At 42.0% G+C, this 22,699-nt stretch overlaps 1 protein-coding gene across 1 annotated transcript in view; it reads left to right on the forward strand.

Annotated features, from left to right (window-relative positions):
* The window catches only part of Pfdn1 (prefoldin subunit 1), a 54,385-nt gene that overhangs the window by 2,478 nt on the left and 29,208 nt on the right, over positions 1-22,699 (forward strand). Inside the window, exons 2-3 of the mRNA XM_021651682.2 lie at positions 1,478-1,644; positions 21,359-21,443. Of these exons, the coding sequence (XP_021507357.1) occupies positions 1,478-1,644; positions 21,359-21,443 (252 nt within the window). The remainder of the gene's footprint in view (positions 1-1,477; positions 1,645-21,358; positions 21,444-22,699) is intronic.

Below are 22,699 nucleotides of genomic sequence, written 5' to 3' on the forward strand. Positions count from 1 at the left end.
CCTTTGCCTAAGCAATACGACAGCTGAAATAGCTGTTGTTACTAATAAAAGAAGCCATTTGTTATTGCTCTGGGGATGCTAAGTATGTGCATCTTGCTTTTTGCCATTCTTGTCTTGAAATACGTAAACTTGGCCTTGTACAGCATTTTCTCATGCTGTAAATCTCAGTCTTTAAACTTTTTTTTTTGAGACATGGTCTTACCGTGTTTCCCCGACCAACTAGCCTGGAACTCACTATGTAGACCAGGCCAGCCTTGAAGTCACAAGAGATCCTCCTGCCTCTGCCTCCTGAGTAGAAATTAAAGAGTGTGTACCTCTATGCTGACATGTAAATCTCAGCTATATGTACATATATATGTGTGTGTGTGTGTATATGTATATTTGTGTGCAGGTGTGGGTACACACGTGCCATGATGCTAGTCAGAATATGAGGGGGTCAGAATATAATTTGGGGGGCTAGTTTTCTCTTTTTATTGTGTGGGTTCAGGTTCCAGGGAGGGAACTCGGGTTGTTAAGCTTGGTAATAAGTACATTTACCTACTGAGCCATCTCTTGGGCCTCTGTCTGCCTGTCTGCCCATTTGTCCATCCATCTATCCATTTACCCACCCAACCACCCTCTATCCATCCATCCATTCATCCATCCATCCATCCATCCATCCGCTCATCCACCCATATATCCATAGATAGATTAAAAATTAATATTAAGATGTGTGTGGACGCATGCACGCACGCACGCACGTACGTATGTGTGCATGTGCGAGTGCGCTTAAATGTTCACACAGATGCTGTGTGCCAAAATGCACATGTAGAGGTTAGGGGCAACTCAAGGGAGTCAGTTGTCTTACCTTGTAGCTCCCAGGGATCGAACTTAGGTCATCAGACTTGGTAGCAAAGCCTTTATCTGCTGAGCCAATCTCACTGGCCGTAAAATAAAAACCTTCTGTGAGACAGGCTATCTTGTAGCCCAGGTTGGCCTTGAGTATCTTATGTGTCTGAGTCCCAGTCACCTCCTGATCCTGATGCCTCCAGCTCCTGGTTGTTAGGATTTTAAGCGTGAGATCCCAGGTCTGGCCCTCCAGCCAGGTGTTTGAAATGTGAGGTGCTGTGGATTCTGGTTGTGTAATACAGGTGTGTCAAGTTGTTTCTTGCTTTGGATCTCTGGGTTTTATCTCGTGAGTATTTTATTTTATCTCCTTTTATAATCCTCTGGTTACTTGATATATGGTTATTTTTAAATGCACATTTGTTTTCCTTATTCATATTGATTGCACCATGTATGAATAGGGTCGGTGAATAGGGTCCATTTAGAATTTGGCATAATATTACTATTCTGTTTACTCTGATTTATGCTTATTTTGGTAAATTTCACAGCTTTGTCTGGTTAGCATGTTCTGTTTTTTTAATAAATCTGGGATTTGACGTAAATGCTTCCTTTAAAATGTTTACTTACTAAATCAAGCACTTGTTTCTCTTAGGCTTTCACAGAGCTTCAAGCCAAAGTTATTGATACTCAGCAGAAGGTAAAGCTTGCAGACATACAGATTGAGCAGCTAAACAGAACGAAAAAGCACGCACACCTTACGGACACAGAGATTATGACGCTGGTCGACGAAACTAACATGTATGAAGGTGTAGGAAGAATGTAAGTGACACATATCCTTCAGGGCGTTTTCTTGTGAGAGCTTTGGGTGAAGGAAATGGTGGGATTGGTCTTTTTACAGGTTGAGGTTAGGGGCTAGAGAGATGGCTCAGTGGGTTAAGAGCACTGTCTGCTCTTCCAAAGGACCCGGGTTCAGTTGCCAGCACCCACATGGCAGCTCACAACTCTCTATGCCCCCAACTCCAAGGGATCTGACACCTTCACACTAGTGCACATAAAATGAAATTAAATAAATTAGTAAAAAATACCTAAAAAAAAAGTTGGGGTTAAAATATAGAAATAACTTACAAGACCTTTCTTAAAAAGAAAAAGGAAAACCCCAGCAGTGTGTATGCTGGTATACTTGTCCCCTTCTTAAAAACAAGAACAAAAAGCAAATTTTTTTTTTTTTTTTGAGACATGGTTTCCTGAAACTTACTCTGTAGACCAGGCTGGCCTCGAATTCAGAGATCTACCTGCCTCTGCCTCCTAAGTGCTGGGATCAAAGGTGTGCATCACCACCACTTGGAAAAAAAACCAGATTTTTATTTTTTGTTTTTTTGAGACAGGGTTTCTCTCTGTATAGCCTTGGTTGTCCTGGGCTCGATCTGTAGACCAGGCTGGCCTCGAACTCACTGTGCCTCTGCTTCCCTGAGTGCTGGGATTACAGGTGTGTACCACCACACCTGGCAAAACCAGATTTTTATAATTTATTTGAAATTGTTTTTAGTGAGTGAAAATAGAGACCCTTTATGGAGAAAGGAAGACCGCTCCAGAGAACGTGAGTGGCTAGTGAGCAGGAAAGGTTTAAAAGCCCTGGTTATTAATAATTAACCACTTACATTACAGTTTTTTTTTTCCTATGTAGAAAACCTATTCTCCTTATGAGAGAGATTAAGTGTACTTCATGTTTTCTGAGAAAGTGAAGAATGGGAAGCCCTGTGTATGGGCCACATTCCATTACGGTTAGCTAAAGGGGCAGGACTGATGTTTTAAAGTGGGGAGTGGGGCTGTTATGTACTAGGTGGACCTTTAAGTTTGGAGAGCTTTTAGTTAGAAAGGAATGCGACCTCGGTGTCGAGATGACTTGTGTTGTGATTGACTGGAAGGAAGCCTAACATGTGTAAAATTCTGCAATGACTTTAGAATGACATCATGAAGAGGTGACCCTTCCCATGACTGATTCATTCTTTCTGCTAAGAAAGAAGTGACGGTGAATGTTGGATTTGCCTCCTCAAATGAACCGTGTACGTTTTCTCTTTAGTCCGTGGTGTTCATTTTGACTTATTTTGTGAGTTTTTGTGTTTATTTTTTGGACAGTCTCCCTCTGTTGCTCACTCTGGCCTCAGCCTCACCGTGTAGCAGGGGGTGACTGAGCTGGGCCTGCCCCCACGTTACCAAGCGCCGGGGTTACAGGTGTGCAATATCGGCTCCGGTGTTTGACGTTGTTAGTGGTGCAAAACAGGAGAGCAGAGCAGAAGCCTTGATTGTGCGTCGTGTATTGTGAAATGCATTCTTGGCATTCAGTGCTGGGTAATTTTATCCCTCAATTTGAATATCTTTAGGTCTTAGAACAGTAATGCTAGCCTATTAATATCCTTGAACTTCACATTATTACTTTGTTTATAATAGCTAAAGAATGTTTTTTTATTAGACAGTCTCTCTATGGACTTTTTTTTTTTTTGAGACAAGGACCCATGTAGCCCAGGCTAGCTTCCTGCTAGCTTTCCAGAGACCTTGGGCATCTGACTTTCCATCTCCCAAGTGCTAGGGTTCCCCAGGTAGGCTCTATTGAAATTAAAGTTTTCAATTTTAAAAACGTTTTAAATTGTAATTGTTTTATGTGTAACTCTAAGGATCAGTCCTGGGACCGTGTGCATGCCGACAAGTCCTCGGCCTCCGAGCTGCACCCCCAGCCCTGAAGTTTTATATTTAATTAGGAAACTGTCATTTGGTAAACATTCTGCATAAGTAAGTCTTGTGAGTTCCTTTTCTTTTTTTTCATACTGTCCAAAGTTCTACAGATAGAGAAGTAGTATTCCATGCAAAGAATTACAGAGTTTAAAGGCTAACATGTAAGTGCTTAATGGTAGAATGGTGGTATTTCATTTAGATTATGTTTCTTAAGGGAAATGTGTATTTTTAGAGTTTTGGATGAGCCTTGGCTTTAAAATGAACTTCATCTCATTCCGCACTTGGTGCGGTGTGAGTTTGCCCTGCGTCGTAGGGCATGTGAGGTGAACAGTGTCTGTTATTTGGCCAGAGTATTGGTGCCTCAGGGCTGGAGAGACTTGCAAGTGCCAGTCTGGTCATGAGGATGTTCCCTTTCTTGATGCTAACCCTGGAATACCTACTTCTGAATTTATGGTCTTGAGTAATCTTGAGTCTCACTGTTGTTCATTTCTTTAATTCTAGCCCTGACCTTCTTTTTTAAGTACTACTGGGGAATTCTGATTACGTGAGTTTACCCCAATTTGTATTTTGAAACAAGATTTTAAAATCTAAAACCCTGCTTTTATTTTAGAGCCTGCAGTAGATTTTTCTACTTTTCTTTTGACTCACAGTTACTGTTGTTGTTGTTTCGAATGCTGAATATTGAGCTGGGACCTCATCCATGCTAGACAAGTGCTATATCACTGAGCTACGTTTTGAGATTGAGCTGGTTTCATGTAGCCCCGCCTAGCCTGCATTTATTATAGTAGCCAAGATAGTCTTGAGCTCCTGTCAAGACCTCACCTCCCTCACCTCCCAGGAGTGAGATTATAGGTAGAGCTGATCCTGCAGTATCACCTCACCTACCCTTTCTGCTCTCCTGTCTGCTCACACCCATCCTTCACAGTGCCAGAATCGATCACTCCTCACAGAACCTTCATCTGTCACTGCAGGAGGAAATCTAAACTTGTTAGCCTCACATGCATGCTCATATTCTCTGCCTTTAATTGGTCCATCTAGCCTCAGGTCCTACTCCTTCCTATTTTTATACTCAGAATAGCACAGACATTTCATCTTATGGTCCTGCTTTTTGGTTCTTCTGTTCAGAAGGACTTTGAGACATCGTGTGGTTTTTAATATGCTCTGACTGCTTGGTGATGTTTCCCCCCCGGGCTGAGGGAAGAAGAGACCAATGTACCAGACATTTTTAACCCTTGCCGGATGTTTTTTGTGTTTTCATATATGTCATGTTTGGATCTTTGTTGATATTCGATACAGGGTTTCTCTGTGTAGCCGTTGCTGCCCTGGAACTTGCTCTGTGAACCAGGCTGGCCTCGAACTCACAGTGATCTGTCTGCCTCTGCTTCCCAACTGCTGGGATCAAAGGTGTGTGCCACCCCCACGCAGCTCGGAGCTTTGTTTATTCTGTTGTTGGCCTTCAGTATTCCTCTATTCCTCTTTCCCTTGTGAAAGTCTCATTCTTCCAGATACTGGCTCACGCCAGGCTGTGGTGCTACACTTTTTTAATCCCAGCACTTAGGAGGCAGAGGCAGTCAGATCTCTGTGACTTCAAGGCCAGCCTGGTTTACAGAGCAAGTTCCAGGACAGCCAAGGATACACAGAGTAACCCTGTCTCTAAACTATTCCCCATCCTCCAAAAAAAAGGTACAGCTCAGATCTTGGGATGTTTTTGAAACTTGTCCAGATTTACCCATTTTTTCTTCAGCAATACCAAGGCTTTTTGTTTTGGCTGTCAGTAAGTAGATCACATTGAGAGTGTGGTATGATCTTCCCAACCAGATCAACTCCCTTGAGACCATATACATATATTGACTTTGGTTCCTCCACTCTCAGAATAATGTTTGGTACAAAATACATGTTAAGTAAATATATTGATATGAACTGAATCTGATTGTTTTTCAGCCTAAAACAACTGTTCTTTTTGGGTTCTTTTTTATTTGACATAGGGTCTCAACCCAGGTTGGCCTTAACTCTAGGAGAGGGTGGTCTTGAACTCCTGATCTTCTTGCCTCTATCTTCTCAGTGCTGGGATTACAGGCCTGTACCAATATACCCAGCTTCTAGAGAAAAGTTATGTTTAGAAAGTATCAGTGGTTCAAGAATTAGAGTTTGTAATCCTATCTTAATATATAATGAAATATAAAAGTCATATGTAAAGCCATGTGTGGTTGTGAATGCTGGAAATCCCAGAGCTTGGGATCTTGGGCATGAGGATTGTCGCGTTTTAGGCCAATCTGACTACAGAGGGAGTTCCAAGCTAGTCTGGTTATATAGTGATACCTACTCAAAACTAGCAAATAAACAAAGTAACATTTTGACTAAAGTCATAGGAATTGTTTCTTAGCAGAAGTGCTTGATCTGATGATAGATTCTCTCTTTTGAGAAAGTTGACTAATTTTCAAATTAGTTTCAAGACTGACACAAAAGAAATCCCCAGACCTCCAGAATGATGCTGCAGGCCCAGTTCTTGGGGGAACAAGGGCTGTTCTGAACAGTGTAATTTCAGTATAATCATGTCTAACTTTTTTCATCCTCACATAGCTGGAAGACAGATTTCCCTTTTCGGGGTATGCTTGTATTTAAGCAGATCTTTGCAAGCCTGCATGCCCTCCAGCTTATATTTAGAGAAGGTTGGTAGTGTTAAATAACTTCTGTGTGGCTATTTTGGGGTTAAAGTAAGGGAAGCCAAGCTGCGGGGTCAGGAAAGATGGATTGCCCTCCACTGTAAGTGCCCCGTGCCCCGAGCCTCGCTGCTCAAAGCTGTGTCTGTCCGTCTTCTGGGTTGTTGCCAGCACATTTTCATTCTCTTACTTCATATTCTTCGGAGAGGCTGTTATGTAGCCTGATACTACTACCACCGATTTCTAGTTCTGCTGCTTAAGCTGTTTGTGAGCTGATCTCACCACTCCGCTTTGAGAAGTATGATGAAAGTTACAACTGTGGGATGATCTGTCTGGCTATTTGGAAATGTTTGTCTTTGCATCTTTCTAGCGTGCAAGGAGGGAACCCAGATTTCAAATAAATGTGTTGTGAATATTTTTTTGTATTTTTTTTCACAAATAACTGATTTCTAATCATGTGAGTTTTCCTTTTTACTCTGTATAGTCTAGGATGAGAAGTGCTTAAAAATAATTTTGATGTTGTGATAAGAATTATGTTTAACTGGACACAGATAACATTTAGCTATGCTAGTGCTTGAGAAGACTGTATTTTTATAGACAATAGGCATGATTCTGACCTTGATTTGATGTGAGGACTATCCTAATATTTTGTCGAGCAGTGAATAAACAACATTTCTAATTTTCAAAACAGATAAATTGGCCTTTTTTTTGACATGGGAGCAACTTGAGTAGATTAGCCTTTGAGAAGAATGATAAGTCCCTTTTTAAAGCTTGAAGCCGACTAAAAATAAATTGGTGCCTTATTTAAACCAATTTAGAGGTATGCTACCATTCTGTGGGTATTTTTTTACATTTAAGGAACTAAGAATGAACAATGGTATAAATCTACCAGCTGGATAAGCGTCTAGCAATGCAGAGGTTGTTGCTGGGGAGTGTGGCTATTTCTACTTGTTGAAGTAATTTTAAGGTTGATCTTTGTTGGTTGAAAGATCCAGAAGTATTAACTTAAGTCAAATGCTGCATAGGTAGAGAGCAAAAGAGTAGGTGCGCTTCTGGTAACCAAGAGATGCCCTGTGAAAAGCACTCAAGCAAAATTTCAACTAATTAGGGTAAAGGATCCTAAATTTGTCATCACAGCTTGGTGGATTTGCTGTTTGTTTAAAGTCGTAATGTTCATGCTGTCACTGTCTTTGTCAGTGTGGCTGTCGACACATAATTTCACTTGTGACATCCAGTAAAGTAGGACAATAGCTTACTTACGGTTCACACTAACAGTGCGTCACCTCAGGTTTGCAACCCTTTTACAATTTCATGTATCTGTATAGAGTTTATCTTCCAGTTAAGTGAGGTAATTTCAAAGATGAGGAAGTAATTTTTTTTTTTTTTTTTTTGGCAGGGGCATGGGAGGAGGAGTTGAGATAGGGTTTCTTTGGGTAGCCCTGGCTGGCCTGGAACTCATAAAGATCTGCCTGCCTCTGCCTCCCTGAGTGCTGGGATCACAGGCGTGTGCCACTGTGCTGGGTTAGGAAATAAAATGTAAAAAGCGTAGCGTAGCCAACATTATTGGCACTGTTTATAATGCTGTTGTGGTACAGTAAACATAGCTATGTTACTGCTCCAGCCAGAGTCAGTAATAAGTAATAATATTTACTTATTATTATTTTTAAAGATTTACTTATGTATATTCTTTGTCTGCATATACAGTCTGCACACCAGAAGAGGCCATCAGATTTGATAGGACTACAGTTATTGACTGCTGTGAGCCTCCATGTGGATGCTGGGAATTGAACTCATTAACTCTGGAAGAACAGCAGCCAGTGCCCTTTACTGCTGAGCCATCTTTCCAGCCCCAGGTTTAGATATTTAATGCTAAGTACAGATACGAAAAATGTATAGGTTTCTTTTGGTGGGAGAGCCCTATTGTAAATGGAAATATATAAGTTCCTTTTATATTCTTTCCATAGGGGTTAACCTGTATTTTAGGGTTTAGAAAGTAATGCGAAAATGATTTTCCTTCCTTCCTTCCTTTTTTTGTGGTGGGGGATGGGTTTTGAGATGGCGTTTCTCTGTGGAGCCTAGCTATCCTGAAATTCATTCTGTAGACCTGGCTATCTTGTAAATCCTCCTGACTCTGCCTCCTGAATGCTGGGATTAAAGGTGTGTCACTACCACCCAGCTGTGAAGACTTTTTTCAAAGGTAATATTTCAATTATTTTACTCTAAAACATTTTTATTTTTAAAAGAAGAGAGGTTCGTGCTTCTCGGCTGCATTTACTAATAGAGCAGGACTCACCCTTCTTGTGTTTTTATACGGAGTCATTTAAAGTCACTGCTTTCATTGCTCACGGTTGTAAGGGAAAGAAAAACAACTCTTCATGTTGTGTGTGGGAAAAATGACTTCAGTTTTGTTAATGTTAAATACGTATAGAACCCCAGATGGGCACATCTCCTTCTTCCCAGATTTAGGGCTCTAGAGAGAGGGGACCTTTGAGTAATCATCTTAATTTCCTTAAGTTGTCGATGATTTAAAGACTCGGTGCTCATTACGACTTGTCCTCCTGTGGTGTTCAGTGACATAATTGTTTTTAGGGCGAAGACCTCAGCAGACATTTGCGTAAGTCTTACACAATCATGCTTCTTCTGCAGAATAGGACTTTAATAATTCCTTCCTGTCTTCCCCTCCCATGTTTCCCAGAATGTAAACATTCTCACTGAAACACAGGAAATTAATTTTGAAAATGTGCTAATTAGGCCAATTGTTTAGAAAAAAATAGGAAAAAGGAGTTTCTTAAATAGTGCGAACATGCTAAAATAAAATTTTTTTTAATGTATCCTTATTATGGGGTTACTTATTTTAGGCTTTAAGTTTTTTTTTTTGTTTTTTTTTAAAGGAATGTAATCTATTTATTCTGTTACTTAGCATCTGCAATTCCTGACAGCAACAGACCTGATATAGGGGCTGGAGAGAGGGCTCTGTGGCTGGGAATACTGGCTGCTTGCTCTTTCAGAGGACCAGAGTTCAATTCCCAGCACCTATGTAGTGGCTTACAACCATTTATAACTCCAGGGGACCTGAAGTCCTCTTCTGGCTGCAATGGGCTCAGGCCCACATATGGTGCACAAACATATATGCAGGCAAAACATACATATAAAATAAAATATTAGATAACTTTAAAAAAAAAGACCTGAGATATAATACATATACATGTATAATATATATAATATATTTTTCCACCGAAAGGAGTGAACATCATCAGCCCCTGCTGCACGAAGACAGCAGTTATTCAACAACATGACAGGGTACCGTGCTATACTTAAGTTGATAAACAAGAGTACAGTTAACTCAGGGAAGACACCAAATACTTGCAGCAACCTGTGATAGTTTGTTACTGAGAAATGATGCTCTAGCTAGCTTAACTTGAGAACAAAACAGTTGATTTTAAGTTGTACTAAAGAATTTTTTGATTTTTAACTGCCACTTATGTCATAGTGACAAATTTAGGAACAGCTTGCTGTCTAATCTGTTTGAATGAGATGGCTGAAATGCTTGTGTCAAGGACCAAAGCCTGTTTAATGAAATACCCAAAAAGGTCTTGAAAGGACTGACTCCGGAGTCCGAGTCTCAGACCATTTCATGGATGCATGGTTGGTAATGATTTGCTAGTATTCTCATGTTTTAAATACTTGCATCAAAAATTGCTGGGCTCTAGAGTGATAGTACAAGGGCATAATCCATTGCTGGGTACATGGAGCTGAGACAGAAGGACTGAGAGTCTGATGATGTCTGAGGGAATATCTCATTGTCCTGGCCAGGAATTCTTTTTTTTTTTTTTTTTCGAGACAGGGTTTCTCTGTAAATTTGGCTGTCCTGGACTCACATTATAGACCCCAGATATCTGCCTATCTGCCTGCCTCTGTCTCCCAGAGTGGTGGGATTACAGGTGTGTGCCACCACAGCTGGCTCTGGCCAGGGATTCTTTACTCTTTAAAGAGTAAAGAGATTCTTTACCTCTCTTTAACTGTGTGTGTGTGTGTGTGTGTGTGTGTGTGTGTGTGTGTGTGTGTTTGTATGCGAGATGTTATGTCCTATGGAATTACAGGTGGTTGTAAACTGCCTCTTGTGGGTTCTGGGAACCGAACTTGGGACCACTGTAGCTGCAGCAAGCACTCCTAACCACTGAGACACTTTGCAGTCCCTGTCTCTCTCCTTTTAAAATAATCATTTTAATTAATTTAATCTCTCTTATATGGGTGCACATTCGGAAGTCAGGACAGCTTGGTGGCTGGTGCTCTTACCTGCTGGGCTGTCCTCACCTTCTCTAGTTTTGAGGCCTATCAGTTACTTTGAAATGGATCAGATGTTTAGAAGACATCATCCTTTTGGCTTCAGGGAGGACTTAAATCACTGTGATACCAAAACTTTTAAGCAGCTAGAGCCCAGCATTAAAAACATATCTCTAAATAGGTAAGGGCTCATGACTGCTCGTCTCTGCCCGTCTTTTTAGTCTTTTTATGTCTGCCGAGAGAACAGGATTTGGATGACAATCGCATTCTATTTTTTGTTTTGTTTTGCTTCATTCTGAGACATGTTCTCACACCGTAGCCTAGCCTGGTTTGGAGGAACCCACCATGTAGATCATGCTAGTTTCAAATTGAGGTTGATTTTCCTGACTCAGACCCCCAAGAGCTGGGATTGCTACACTGGCTTCTTAATATGCGTCGTCCTGTTTGTATGGTTCAGAATGACTTTAGATATGTTTAATTTTTTTTATGACTTTCTGTTCTTTTATCAACTTTCTGTATATATCCCATCAGTACTCATAAAATAGTAACTTCTTCTTCCATTATCCTTGGCTGTATTTTTTCCAGTATTATATTTTAACCTACTAGTGAAATAAAGATCAGATCTTTAAAAAAATAAAAAAAAAGAAGTAAGCGTTCTCACTATTTACTTCAACATTTGAGGTTTGATGAGGCCAAAATAAAAGTGGTAAACATCAGAGGTGATTACTTACCAGAATACTTAGAATGCCAAATAGTAACCCAAAATAAACATCTGTTTTAAAAATAGATTAACGTACTACAGCTTCCATTTCAGGAGTAATGGTTTTGACTTAAAAATAGACAGTGTTTTTTAAATTAGAACAAACTGAACCTTGCAGTGTACATTGCTTATCTCGAATGTTTGGAGGTGGGAGTGGGTCCCCAGGAGCCACGTGTCTAGTTCCCGCAGTGCGTTCTTGGTCCTCACCTGACCCATCAGGAAGGAGTCCAGCTGTGCGATCTTCCTCCGAAGCCTTGACTCTTCTTTGCACCTTTCTAGCGTTCCTTCTCAGTCTCGTCCCGTTTCCTTTTCTTTCTCATTTGTAGGTATTACATTGACTGTGGGCTCACCACTTAGAGTCCCCTCTTTTGTGTTATGTTTAATACTTCCTGGGATCTCTCTGTCTCTTTGAGATAGGGTATCTTATACAGCCCAGGCTGACCTTGAATTTACCGTATAGCTGAGAATGACCATGAAGTTCCTTTTGTGTGTACATGTGTAAGAGAGAGATGTTGGTCCTCTGGAAGAGCAGCAAATGCTCATAATTACCTGAGCCATCTCTCTAGCCCTTTTTTTTAAAGACAAGAGTTCACCGAACCTAGAACTCACCAGTTCAGCAAGATTAGTTGGCCGGTTATCTCCTATGTCTGCCTCCCCAGCCCTAGTATTACCAAGTGTCACCACCATGCCCGGCTTTTCACATGAGGGCCTGAATTTGCAGTCGTCATGGGATTACATGTCACAATACTTAGCTAATTAATTGCTATTATTCTCTTATGTGTTCACTCTGGGCAGATTGGGATTCATCGGAGAGAGAGAGAGAGAGAGAGAGAGAGAGAGAGACTGACTCTCTGTCTGGGAGATAACTCAATTAGAAAAATTTTGCCAAATAAGTATGAAGACCTGAGTTCAATCCCCAGCACCCAGGTAAAAAGGTGGTTGCATGATGGTATATTCTTATAAACCTGGCAGAGACAGATGGTTCACTGGAGTCTCGCTGGCCTAACCTGATTGGTGTGCCCCAGGTTCCAGTGAGAGATCCTGTCACAAAACCAGGGTAGAGTTGGGGATGGTGCCACTCCTTTAATCCCAGTACTCTGGAAGCAGAGGCAGGTGAATCTTGGTGAGTTTGAGGCCAGCCTTGTCTACACAGGGAGTTTCAGGCCAGCTAAGGCTATACAGGGAAATCCTGTCTTCAACAACAAGGTAGATGGCTCGTGAGGAACCACCTGGCTGGCATACTCACTCACACACTCTCAGGTATAGTGAGTGTGCATATATACATGCACTCTTACACAGAGACATACACATAAAGTAAATAAAAAATAATTTAGTTTTGCATAGTGTTGAAGACCTCTAATCTTAGCACTTAGGAGGCAAAGGCAGGTAGATCTCTGGAGTTCAAGACTGGGCTGATCTGCATAGTGAGTTCCAGGCCAACCAGGGCTATATAATGAGACCCTGTCTCAAACAAACAATGAAAAAACTTTAATTAAATTTTACTCAGTGGGTCAACGGTTAAGAGCACTGTCTGCTCGTCCAGAGGTCCTGAGTTCAATTCCCAGCAACCACATGGTGGCTCACAACCGTCTATACCCTCTACTGCCCCCTTCTGGCATGCAGGAGCACATGCAGATAGAGCGCCCATATACATAAAATAAATAAAATCTTATTAAAAATTTGTTTTCCTTAGTGTGTGTGGTGTATAGAGGTGTGGTACAGAGGACAACTTGTGGGGATTAGCAGATGTGCTCTCCACCTACCCTGAAGGTCCAGAGGATTGAACCCAGGTTATTAGGCTTGGCAGCAGGAACTTTAGTCCCTGAGCTGTCTCACTAGTGTGTTGATTAGTTTTTGTCGAATTGACACACTCTAAAGTCACATGGGAAGAATGAACCTCCGTTGAGGGTTGCCTTGGTTGCCTCCATCAAACTGGCCTGTTGGCACAGGTCTGTGGGGGCATTCTTAGTTCATGTGGGAGGGTCCAACTCATTATGTGCCGTGCCAAACCTTGGGCAGGTGGTCCTGGGTTGTATAGCAAAGAAAGCTGAGGCCAGGTGTGGTGGCACACTCCTTTGATTCCAGCACTGGGAGGGATCACACAGGTGGAGGGATCCTAGAGGCCAGCCTGGTCTACATAGTACGGGTCAAGACAGCCAGGGCTAGCAAAACAAAAATGACAGCACACAGACACATAAAATAATCAATCAAACAAAATAAAACAAATCCCAAAATCCTCAAACCAAGTAAGGAACCAGGCAAGCAAGCTGAGCAAGCATGTCAGTAAGCAACAGACGTCTTTGGCTCTGCCTCAGTTCCTGCCTCCAGGTCCCTGTCTTAGCTCAGTGATGGTTCTGACCTGGGAGTTGTAAAATGAAACAAGTCCTTTTCTCCCCTAAGTTTCTTTTGGTCAGTGTTTTATCATAGCAACAGAGAAGCAAACTAGAGCACCAACCTTCCAGTGTGTGGTTTTTGTTGTTTTTGAGACAGTGTCTCACTATTTTGCCCTGGCTATCCTGGATCTCACTATGTAAGTGGTTCTTAACCTTCCTAATGCTGCAACCTCTTAATACAGTTCCTGTGCTACTTTGTAACTGTAATTTTGTTACTGTTATGAATCGTAATTATCTGTGTTTTCCTATGGCCTTAGTCAAGGTCATTTGACCCATAGGTTGAGAACCACTGCACAGTGTAGACCAGGCTGGCCTCAAACTCTGAGGGATTTGCCTCCCAAGTGCTGTAATTTATGTGTATGTGTATGTTGTCAGGGCTAGGGACTTGCAAGTGTATGAAGATCAGGGGACAACTTGTGGGAGTTGCTTCTCTCATTCCACCAGGTGGGTTCTAGGGATTGAACTCAAGTTGTCAGTTACTTTTATCCTGCTCTCCGTTTCACTAGCCATAATTCTCTTTGTAGTTGAGAATGACCTTGAACACCACCCAGGTGTTGGGATTATAGGCACCAAACCTGGTTCATGGGATGACGGTGATTGAGCCAGTGTCTCCTGCAAGGCAAGTTCCCTGCCAACCGAGGAGCTGTGTGGCCTCGCTCCTGTGAATGTTTTCACTTCTCTGTATCGTCTAGGGAGTGACCTTTTTTACATAACATTTGAAAATATTTCTTCTCATTCTGAAGTTGGTTCTTCACTGTTGCTTGTTTCCTTTGCTGTGCAGATGATTATTTAATGGAATAACATCTTGTTTCTTATGATTTTGGGGTATCTTGTCTAGGAAGTCATTCTTTTTCTGTCTCTTCTCTATTTGAGACAGGCTGTCCCACCCAGGCTAGAGCTCACTAGGCTGGCTTTGTATTTGTAGCAATCCTTTTGTATCAGACCTTTGAAGTGCTGGGATTAGAGGAGTGAGCCACTCCTGCCGGGTTACCCTAGCTTTAACAGTGTCTTCAAGTGTTTTCTCTGTTTACCTCTAGAACTTTCAGAGTTTTGGGTCTTTGATGGATCAAGATCTTTTATACAGCTTTGTATAGTGTAAGAGACAGGAATCAAGTTTGATCTGTTGAATTTGTATTTCCAGTTTTCCCAGCACCATTTACTGAATAGGCTGTCCTTTCTCCAATGCATATGTTTGGTGCCTTTGAGAATTAGTTGGTTTGCTTGTTTGTTTTTGAGACAGGGTCTGTGTAGCCAAGGCTTGCCTGGAACTCACTGTGTAGTTGGGCTGTTTTCAAACATGATTTTCTCGCTTTTCACCTTCCAAGTGTTGGAGATTGAACCCAGGGTCTCGCACATGCAGGCAGGGATGCACTCTGTCACATAGCTATGTCCCCAGCCTGTATACTTCTCTTGGTGGAAGAACTGTTTGTAGCATTCCTGTGGCATATGTTTGCCAGCATAAAGATTCTCAGCTTTTGTTTGAATTTCTCTTTTATTTTTGAAGTGTTTTCACCTATTCTGGTGATAACTATTTTTTTTTTTAGCTCTTTGAAAATATCACATCATTGTATTCTTGCATAGTTTGTTATATTTCTTATCTCTGAATATAATGTGTCATTCTCTGGCTGCCCTTAAGAATGTCATAATCTTTGGTTTGCAGTAGTTCATACTTTGTCCAATTTTGTGTGTGTGTGTTTTCATTTTTGAAACTGGCTGGGACTCTGAATGTCTTAGAGTAGTGGCTTGTTTTGAACAGGACGGACATCGGAAGAGGGGGAAAACAGGGAACGGGACAGGAGCCTGCCCCAGAGGGCCTCTGAAAGACTACCCAGCAGGGTGTCAAAGTAGATGTTGAGCGCAGTGCAGGGAATTTTATCAAAGAAGGGGAAAATAGAAAAGACCTGCAGGGGACAGGAGCCCCACAAGGAGAGCAATAGAACCAGAAAATCTGGGCACAGGGGTCTTTTCTGAGACTGATACTCCAAACAAGGACCATGCATGGAGATAACCTAGAACCCCTGCACGGATGTAGCCTATGGCAGCTCATTATCCAAATGGGCTCCCTAGTAAGGGAACAGGGACTGTCTCTGACATGAACTCAGTGGCTGACTCTTTGATCACTTCCCCCTGAGGGGTGTGCAGCCTGACCAGGCCACAGAGGAAGACAGTGCAGCCAGTCCTGATGAGACCTGATAGGCTAGGGTCAGAAGGTAGGGGAGGAGGACCTCCCCTATCAGTGGACTGGGGGAGGGGCATGGGAGGAGATGAGGGATGGAAGGTAGGATTAGGAGGGCATGAGGGAGGGGGGCTAAAACTGGGATACAAAGTGAATAAACTGTAACATATATATATATATATATATATATATATATATATATATATGAAGTCCAAGTTCAGCTGGACGGTAGTGCTGCAAGCCTTTAATCCCAGCACTCCAGAAGCAAAGGCTGGCAGATCTCTGAATTCAAGGCCAGTCTACAGAGCAAGTTCCACGTAGCTAAGGCTATACAGAGAAACTCTGTCCTGAACCAAGCAAACAAAAAAAGCAAGTGCAAGTCAATGTTCTTTTTTTTTTTTTCTTTTAATTTGAGGCATGAGTAAGCAAGTCAGAGGACAACTCTGTAAGTTGGTTCCCTCCCCACCTTTATGTGGCTGGTTCTCAGGCTCCCACAGCGATTGCTTTACTTGCTGAGCTGTCTTGTATCCCCCTTGAGTCTATAATGCCTTTCTTATAGTTAACTTGAACTATGCCACTCTAACTAGGAGCAACTCTAAGTTAGGTTTTGAGCTTGACATATTTGGGGTCTATTGTTGTCTACTTTGGCCTGTAGCTTAGAGAAAGCCAGCTTGTGGTGATTGCCATGGCTCATGTGGCTGGTGCTGGAAACCTGAGTGGGAGCAAAAGGGATATTAAGAAAGACAGACATGGCAGAACATGATGGTGCGCGCCTGTAATACCAGCACTCTGGGAGGCAGAGGCAGGAAGATCTCTGTAAGTTCGAGTAAGTTCGAGGCCAGGCTGGTCTACAAAGTGAGTCCAGGACAGCCAAAAAAAAAAAAAAAAAAAAAAAGAAAGAAAGAAAAAGACAGACATTAGAGTAATGTAAAGCCGGGTGTGAGAGGGAGGTGCACCGAGAGGGAGGTACATGAGCAGTCTGTCTTTGTTATGGACAGCATCAAGGAAGGGGAGGGCTAGCTTATCTAGGGATCTCTGTAGGGGGGTGTCTGGGGGCTGGTCATGCAGTCATTCAGGAGGAGGAATGGAGCTTGTCACTTTTTGCAGATACTGATTTTAGCTACAGATTGGCCATTTCTCAGCATTTGTACCTGGACCCGGGAAGCTTTGCCTTTCCTATGAGACGGAGGCATTGGCGTACTTGACATGTCATGAATGCTTGCTTGGTCACACAGAGCCACACTTGCCTCACACTGTTTTGTTTAAGATTTTGTTTTTGTTTTTTTTGTTGTTTTGTTTTTCAAGACAGGGTTTCTCTGTGTAGCCTTGGCTGTCCCAGGAACTCGCTATGTAGACCAGGCTGGCCTTGACCTCAGAGTTCTTCCTGCCTGCGCCTCAAAAGTACAGGAATTAAAGGCATGCACCACTACTGCCTGGCTTGGATTAATTTTTATTGCTTTAAATTGTGTGTGTGTGTGTGTGTGTGTGTGTGTGTGTGTGTGTGCACGCACACACATGTCAGAGGCTAGAAGTGTTGGATCCTCTTAGAGCTGGAGTTACAGGTGGCCGGGAGCTGCCTAACATAGATGCCGAGAATCAGACTCTGGTCCTTTTTAAGGTATGATATGCTGTCTTCATGGCTGAGCCATCTCTCCAGCTCCTGTGTGTGTGTGTGGGTCTGTGGGTCTGTGGGTCTGTGTGGTTATATATGAAGATTATTTTATATGTATGAGTGTTTTGTCTGCATGTATATATGTGCACATATATTCTTTATTTGTTTGCTTGCTTTGAGAGAGGGTCTCACTATGTAGCTCTGCTGTTCTGGAATTTAGTACCTAGACCAGGCTGGCTTTGAACTCACAGAGACCTGCCTGCCTCTGCCTCCGCCTCCCAAGCACTGAGTTTAAAGGCGTGTATTGCTGTGCCTGGCTTGATTATGTATTCTTAAAAGATTATTTTTATTTGGTTATTCTACTTGCTCCTAGAGTAGTTTTCTTGTGTCTTACAAAGAGGCAAATTTATTTTGCCAGGACTCTTAGGCAATTTGCTTCAAATAGAAGAGTCTTTTTGGTAGAGCCTCACACTGGCCTGTTTTTACCTGGTGTCTGTTTCCTGTTTCCATATCAGTGCAAGTGCTCAAGGCCTCCAAAATTCCTCAGGGACTTTCAGGGTGAAAGCCACTTTCTGCTTTTTAACATAACTACTTTGGCTTTTTGAGATGGAGTATTGTGCAGCTGAGGCTAGCTTCCAACTTGCTCTGTAGCTGGGGATGACCTTCAACTCCTAATCCTCCTGCTTCTACTTCCTCCTGTCAGGATTACAGGTGTGCAGCACCTTGTCTAGTTCCAGTTAGGTTCATTCTTACTCTTCCTTTTTTGTGCTACTCAATTTATGGCTGTCCTGAAAGTGAAATGTCATTAGAATGTTGTAAGACACCTATGCAAACAAAGTCAGTGTTGTGGGCCTGTTATTTCTGAATGGCATGTGACTAAATGACCGTACTCTGTGAGTGGTAAACAGCGTTGCCACTAGCCCTGAATTGTATTTCTGGGAGGTGCATAATAATTTCGATCTATGCGGAATTGTAAGAAAGTGGAACTCGCCTGCCAGCCCTGTGTAGTATGATCTAAATCACAGCCTATGGTGTTCTCGTAGAGGGGCAAAACCCAGAGAAGTACGTTCCCCGGGTGACCTAATTGCAGATAAGCGAGGAATTGACACAGCAGGTCACATGTCTGAGAGGGGCTTTGCAGGGCCACAGGGCATTGGCTTCCAGGTGAAAATGGAGGCCTTTCAAAGCAGTGACTCTAACACAGGTTATGTAATCCCAGCTGTCACCTGCACACTTCTGCTCATCTTTTGTCACAGGAGAATTCTTTCCCTTTTCTTTGGTTCTTTTTTTGGGGTCGGGGAGGTACATTTTCAAACTCCAGATTTTTTTTTTTTTAATCTATTTGTTTGTAGAAACAATTAGGCAGGATTTCTGTGAGATTCTCTTTTAGAAACCGTATATTTTATACTTGTGAGACTATGACACATGGTGTATTGTCTCCAAATACTTCACTGCCTCTTAGATCATAGGTACATTGTTTCCTGAGGACTTCTCAGAAATCGTAGCCTTTTGGAGTCTTCCTAATAGTTGTGTAGAGTATCTGTGCCACCTTTGTATTGAGGGCTCAAACAACTCTCCATATGCTTTGTGTTTGAATTTTTTGTTTAACAGCCCTTTTAGGTACACATTTGGCCTTATAAAATGTTCCTCTTGTTTAAAACCTGGATAGCTGAGATGTTTTAGGTTCATAGTAGTAGGCTGGCTGGCTCTGGCCTGTGAAGTTGGCCTGGCTGACATAGCGACCTTAGGGATGTGTGGCCATGGGCAACATGGCTCTCTTGTTTACTGTTCTTGCTTTCTAGTGACTTTATTTTCTGCCCAAGGGATTTAGTATCCGTTCAGACAACTTTCTTTTTAAAGGCCACATAAAATAATGACTTGACCTCTAATCTTAGCTTTGAAAATTTCCCAGACACTAAGAAAGCTGATGTCTGATGACCTATCATTTGAGAATGCTACTCAGTGGTAGCTAGTGAGTGCTGTTTGAAAATGTGCATTTGACTTTGAAAATTGCTTTCATTCATAAATGACTTTACTAGCAAAATTGTGCATGAATGACATAATTGGCAGCTCCTGGACCTTGACTTATGTGATGCTTTTCACATCATGTCACTAAGACCCAGTGTAGTTGAAAACCCCTCTTCCTGAGTAACATTCCCTGATTTTGAAAGAGAAAACCCCTGAGTATGACACAGTTTTACCCGAAGTAACACTTGTCTCTTGGATCCAGTAAGAACGTTTAGTATGATGGGTTCTACAGGGAAAGACCTACACTTAATTAATCCTTATTTTTTATGTGTGTGAGCCATCTTTCCAGGACATAGTGAAGAAACGGCAGTTGAGACAGCTGGACTAAGGGCTGGAGAGGGAGCTCAGCCATTGAGAGCACGTGTTGCTCTTGCAGAGGACCCTGGTTCGTTTCCCGACACCACATGCTGGTTCACTACCATCTGTAACACCAGTGCCAGGACACTCCGTGTCCTCTTCTGACCTCCATGGATGACAGGCACACATGTAGTGCACACAGATACACACAAGGCAAAACGCTCATACACATAAAAGTAAAGTAAATCTTAGAAAGATAGCTGGGTGATTGGCTTCATGTGTGAAGCTTAAAAATTAGTGACATGAAATAGAGTCCACGGGGCTGTACCAATATGTATGTAAGGTGAGTTCATCAAGGAGAAGAAAACGCTTTTTCTCAGGTGTCGGGTCTCCAGTTGCTCTGTGGTCTCCTATCACTTGTTCAGTGTCCACGATAACAGTCTCTTGGTGGGATCCCACCGAGGCTCAGCGTTGTTGCATTGACGTTGGCAGAGGAGAATCACATGTTGTAACCGTGATTTGTTAGGCTTTCTTCACTAAAAGATAACGTTTAGTTCTTTGCTGCTGAACTGGTTAGTGCAGAGGTGAAACCACCCACTCACATAATTGTAATTGTTGGGTTGGAGAGATGGCTCAGAGGTTAAGAGCACTGGCTGCTCTTCGAGATGACCCAAGTTCAATTCCGAGCACCCGTCCAACACCCTCACAAAGATACCCATACCGGCAAAACACTAATGAATATAAAAAGTAATCTTCAAAAAGTAATTGTAATAGTTACTTGAAGTCTACGTTAGCCTGGTTAAATAACTCAAAGTTAATAACTTAAAGTGGTTTGAGTAATTGGGGTTTTTCCGTGGTTCTAGGAGAAGAGAAATACTTCATTCAACTCCCTTATTTGAGGCTCTGAAGTAGTTTGTTCTTCCTTTTCCTGCAGGAAAAATTACGAACTTAATGCCACAAAACAGATTCAGTGTTAATACATAAAGCTACCCCGTATTTGGGCCCTCAACAGTGGCAAATAATGTGCCTGTGAAATGGAAAAAGTTGAAATTTTCTGTTTGTGCGTTTTGAGCTCTTCAGAGGTATTATACACTGGGAATAATAATAAAAGACACTATGGCTTATACAGTGCCTTTGTGTGTGGAGCCCATATAGACACTGAGGCATTGATCTTAACACAGTGCTCGATTGTGACTTTAAAGGTCGTGAGTTACTGCTGCTACAAAAAGCCAGAGAGATGGAAGGACGCGCCAGTTTACAGACCCTGCTTTAAAAGTCCAAAAGTCAGACAGCTCAAGACTACCAGAAATTCTTGTTGCTTATATGTTGACTTTTTAATGCTTTTGGCATTTTCAAGATCAGATTGTCATTTAAATAAGGCAACAGAATTTACTTTTAATCCTTTATTTTCCCATGGCCAAGAAAACTTAAAAACAGTTATGGTTTTCAAAATTTATTTAATATAACAAATTTTTTTTTTTGGGTCCTGAATCTAGAGGTTGTCTGTTAGATTGCCTTGTTAACTGTGGTGTGTAACTATTGGTTTTGAATATAGTGGTCATGTGTCTTAACTTTCAACTCTTTGTTTTCTAGGTTTATTCTACAGTCCAAGGAAGTAATTCACAACCAACTGTTAGAAAAACAGAAAATAGCAGAAGAAAAAATTAAAGAGCTGGAGGTATGTCCAACAGCAGCAGTCAGCTTTTAGGGAACAAAAGTGATAGTCCCATTGTGTTACTAAATGAAAACATATGTCATATTTCCACTTTGCCTAATTTATTCTGTGTTAAAGCCATGGAACAGCCATATTTATGGCAGTATTTGAGGATAAGAAACAAAACTGTCTCCAGGTTGTGGGGTGCACGCCTTTAACCTAGCACTTGGGAGGCAGAGGCAGGTGGATCTCTGTGAGATCCTGGTCTGTGGAGGGAGTTCCAGGACCGCCAGGGCTCTAAAGAGAAATAAAACAAAACACAACGGTCTCACTCCTTTTTTTAAACTGTGGGCAAATTTAAAGATAAAGTGTTGATCTGAATGTTTTTTTCTCTACTGCCTTTTAATGGATATATTTTTTTTTGAAAAAAGGACATCAACAAAAAATCAATTTGAAAACCCATAAACAGAAGAGTAGTGCATAGTTTAAGTGGTGGATTATGGCAGATGGGCAGACGAATGGGCAACAGTCACAGCTGCTAGAGGGTCTGACTGTGTTTCTTTTCCATGCAAGTCCTTTATCTTAGATTTGAGTTTTACACACTGACAGAGTAGGGAGCCATAAGTAATAAACATCTGAGGGAGCGTGTGCTTTCCCACGAGGAAAGCCAACAACTTTAGAACCTGGGCAAATATGATAGACTAGGAAAGTATGGGGAAGCTCAAACTTATTTTTACAGTTGAAACCTTTCATGGGATTTTCTTTGGGGCTTTGGTGAAGGGGCTGTATATCACAGGGATTAGATCAGACCCAAAAATGGACCGTTTCTTAGGCACCAAGATTCCTGCGATCAGGGTCGCATAGGCCATGTGATCCGGCTTCTGCCAGTACTGTTGAGGCAGTGGTTTAGAATACCACTGCTGAATACTCTGCTGAGCTGGGGAGACACTCCCTCAAGCCTGTGGGGATTCCTCAGGGGCTGATTTGACGTGGCCTCAGAGCACGTAGTACCTAAAACCTAAGAGTTTCTTAGACTTATTTTAGTTTGATAATTTTTTTGGGGGGTGGGCGTTGAGACAGGGTTTCTCTGTGTAGCCCTGGCTGTACTGGACTTGCTCTGTAGATCAGACTGGCCTCGAACTCAGAGGTCCCCCTGCTTCTGCCTTCTGAGTTCTGGTGAAAGGGTTAGACTAACTTTGTAACCTGTATGTCTTTTAAAGCCTATAGTTTTGAGTTTTAGGTTCAGGTTAAGCTAAAGCCTCTTAGTACCTTTTTAGAGA

Source organism: Meriones unguiculatus, chromosome 2, assembly GCF_030254825.1.
Source record: "Meriones unguiculatus strain TT.TT164.6M chromosome 2, Bangor_MerUng_6.1, whole genome shotgun sequence".
NCBI lineage: Eukaryota > Metazoa > Chordata > Mammalia > Rodentia > Muridae > Meriones > Meriones unguiculatus.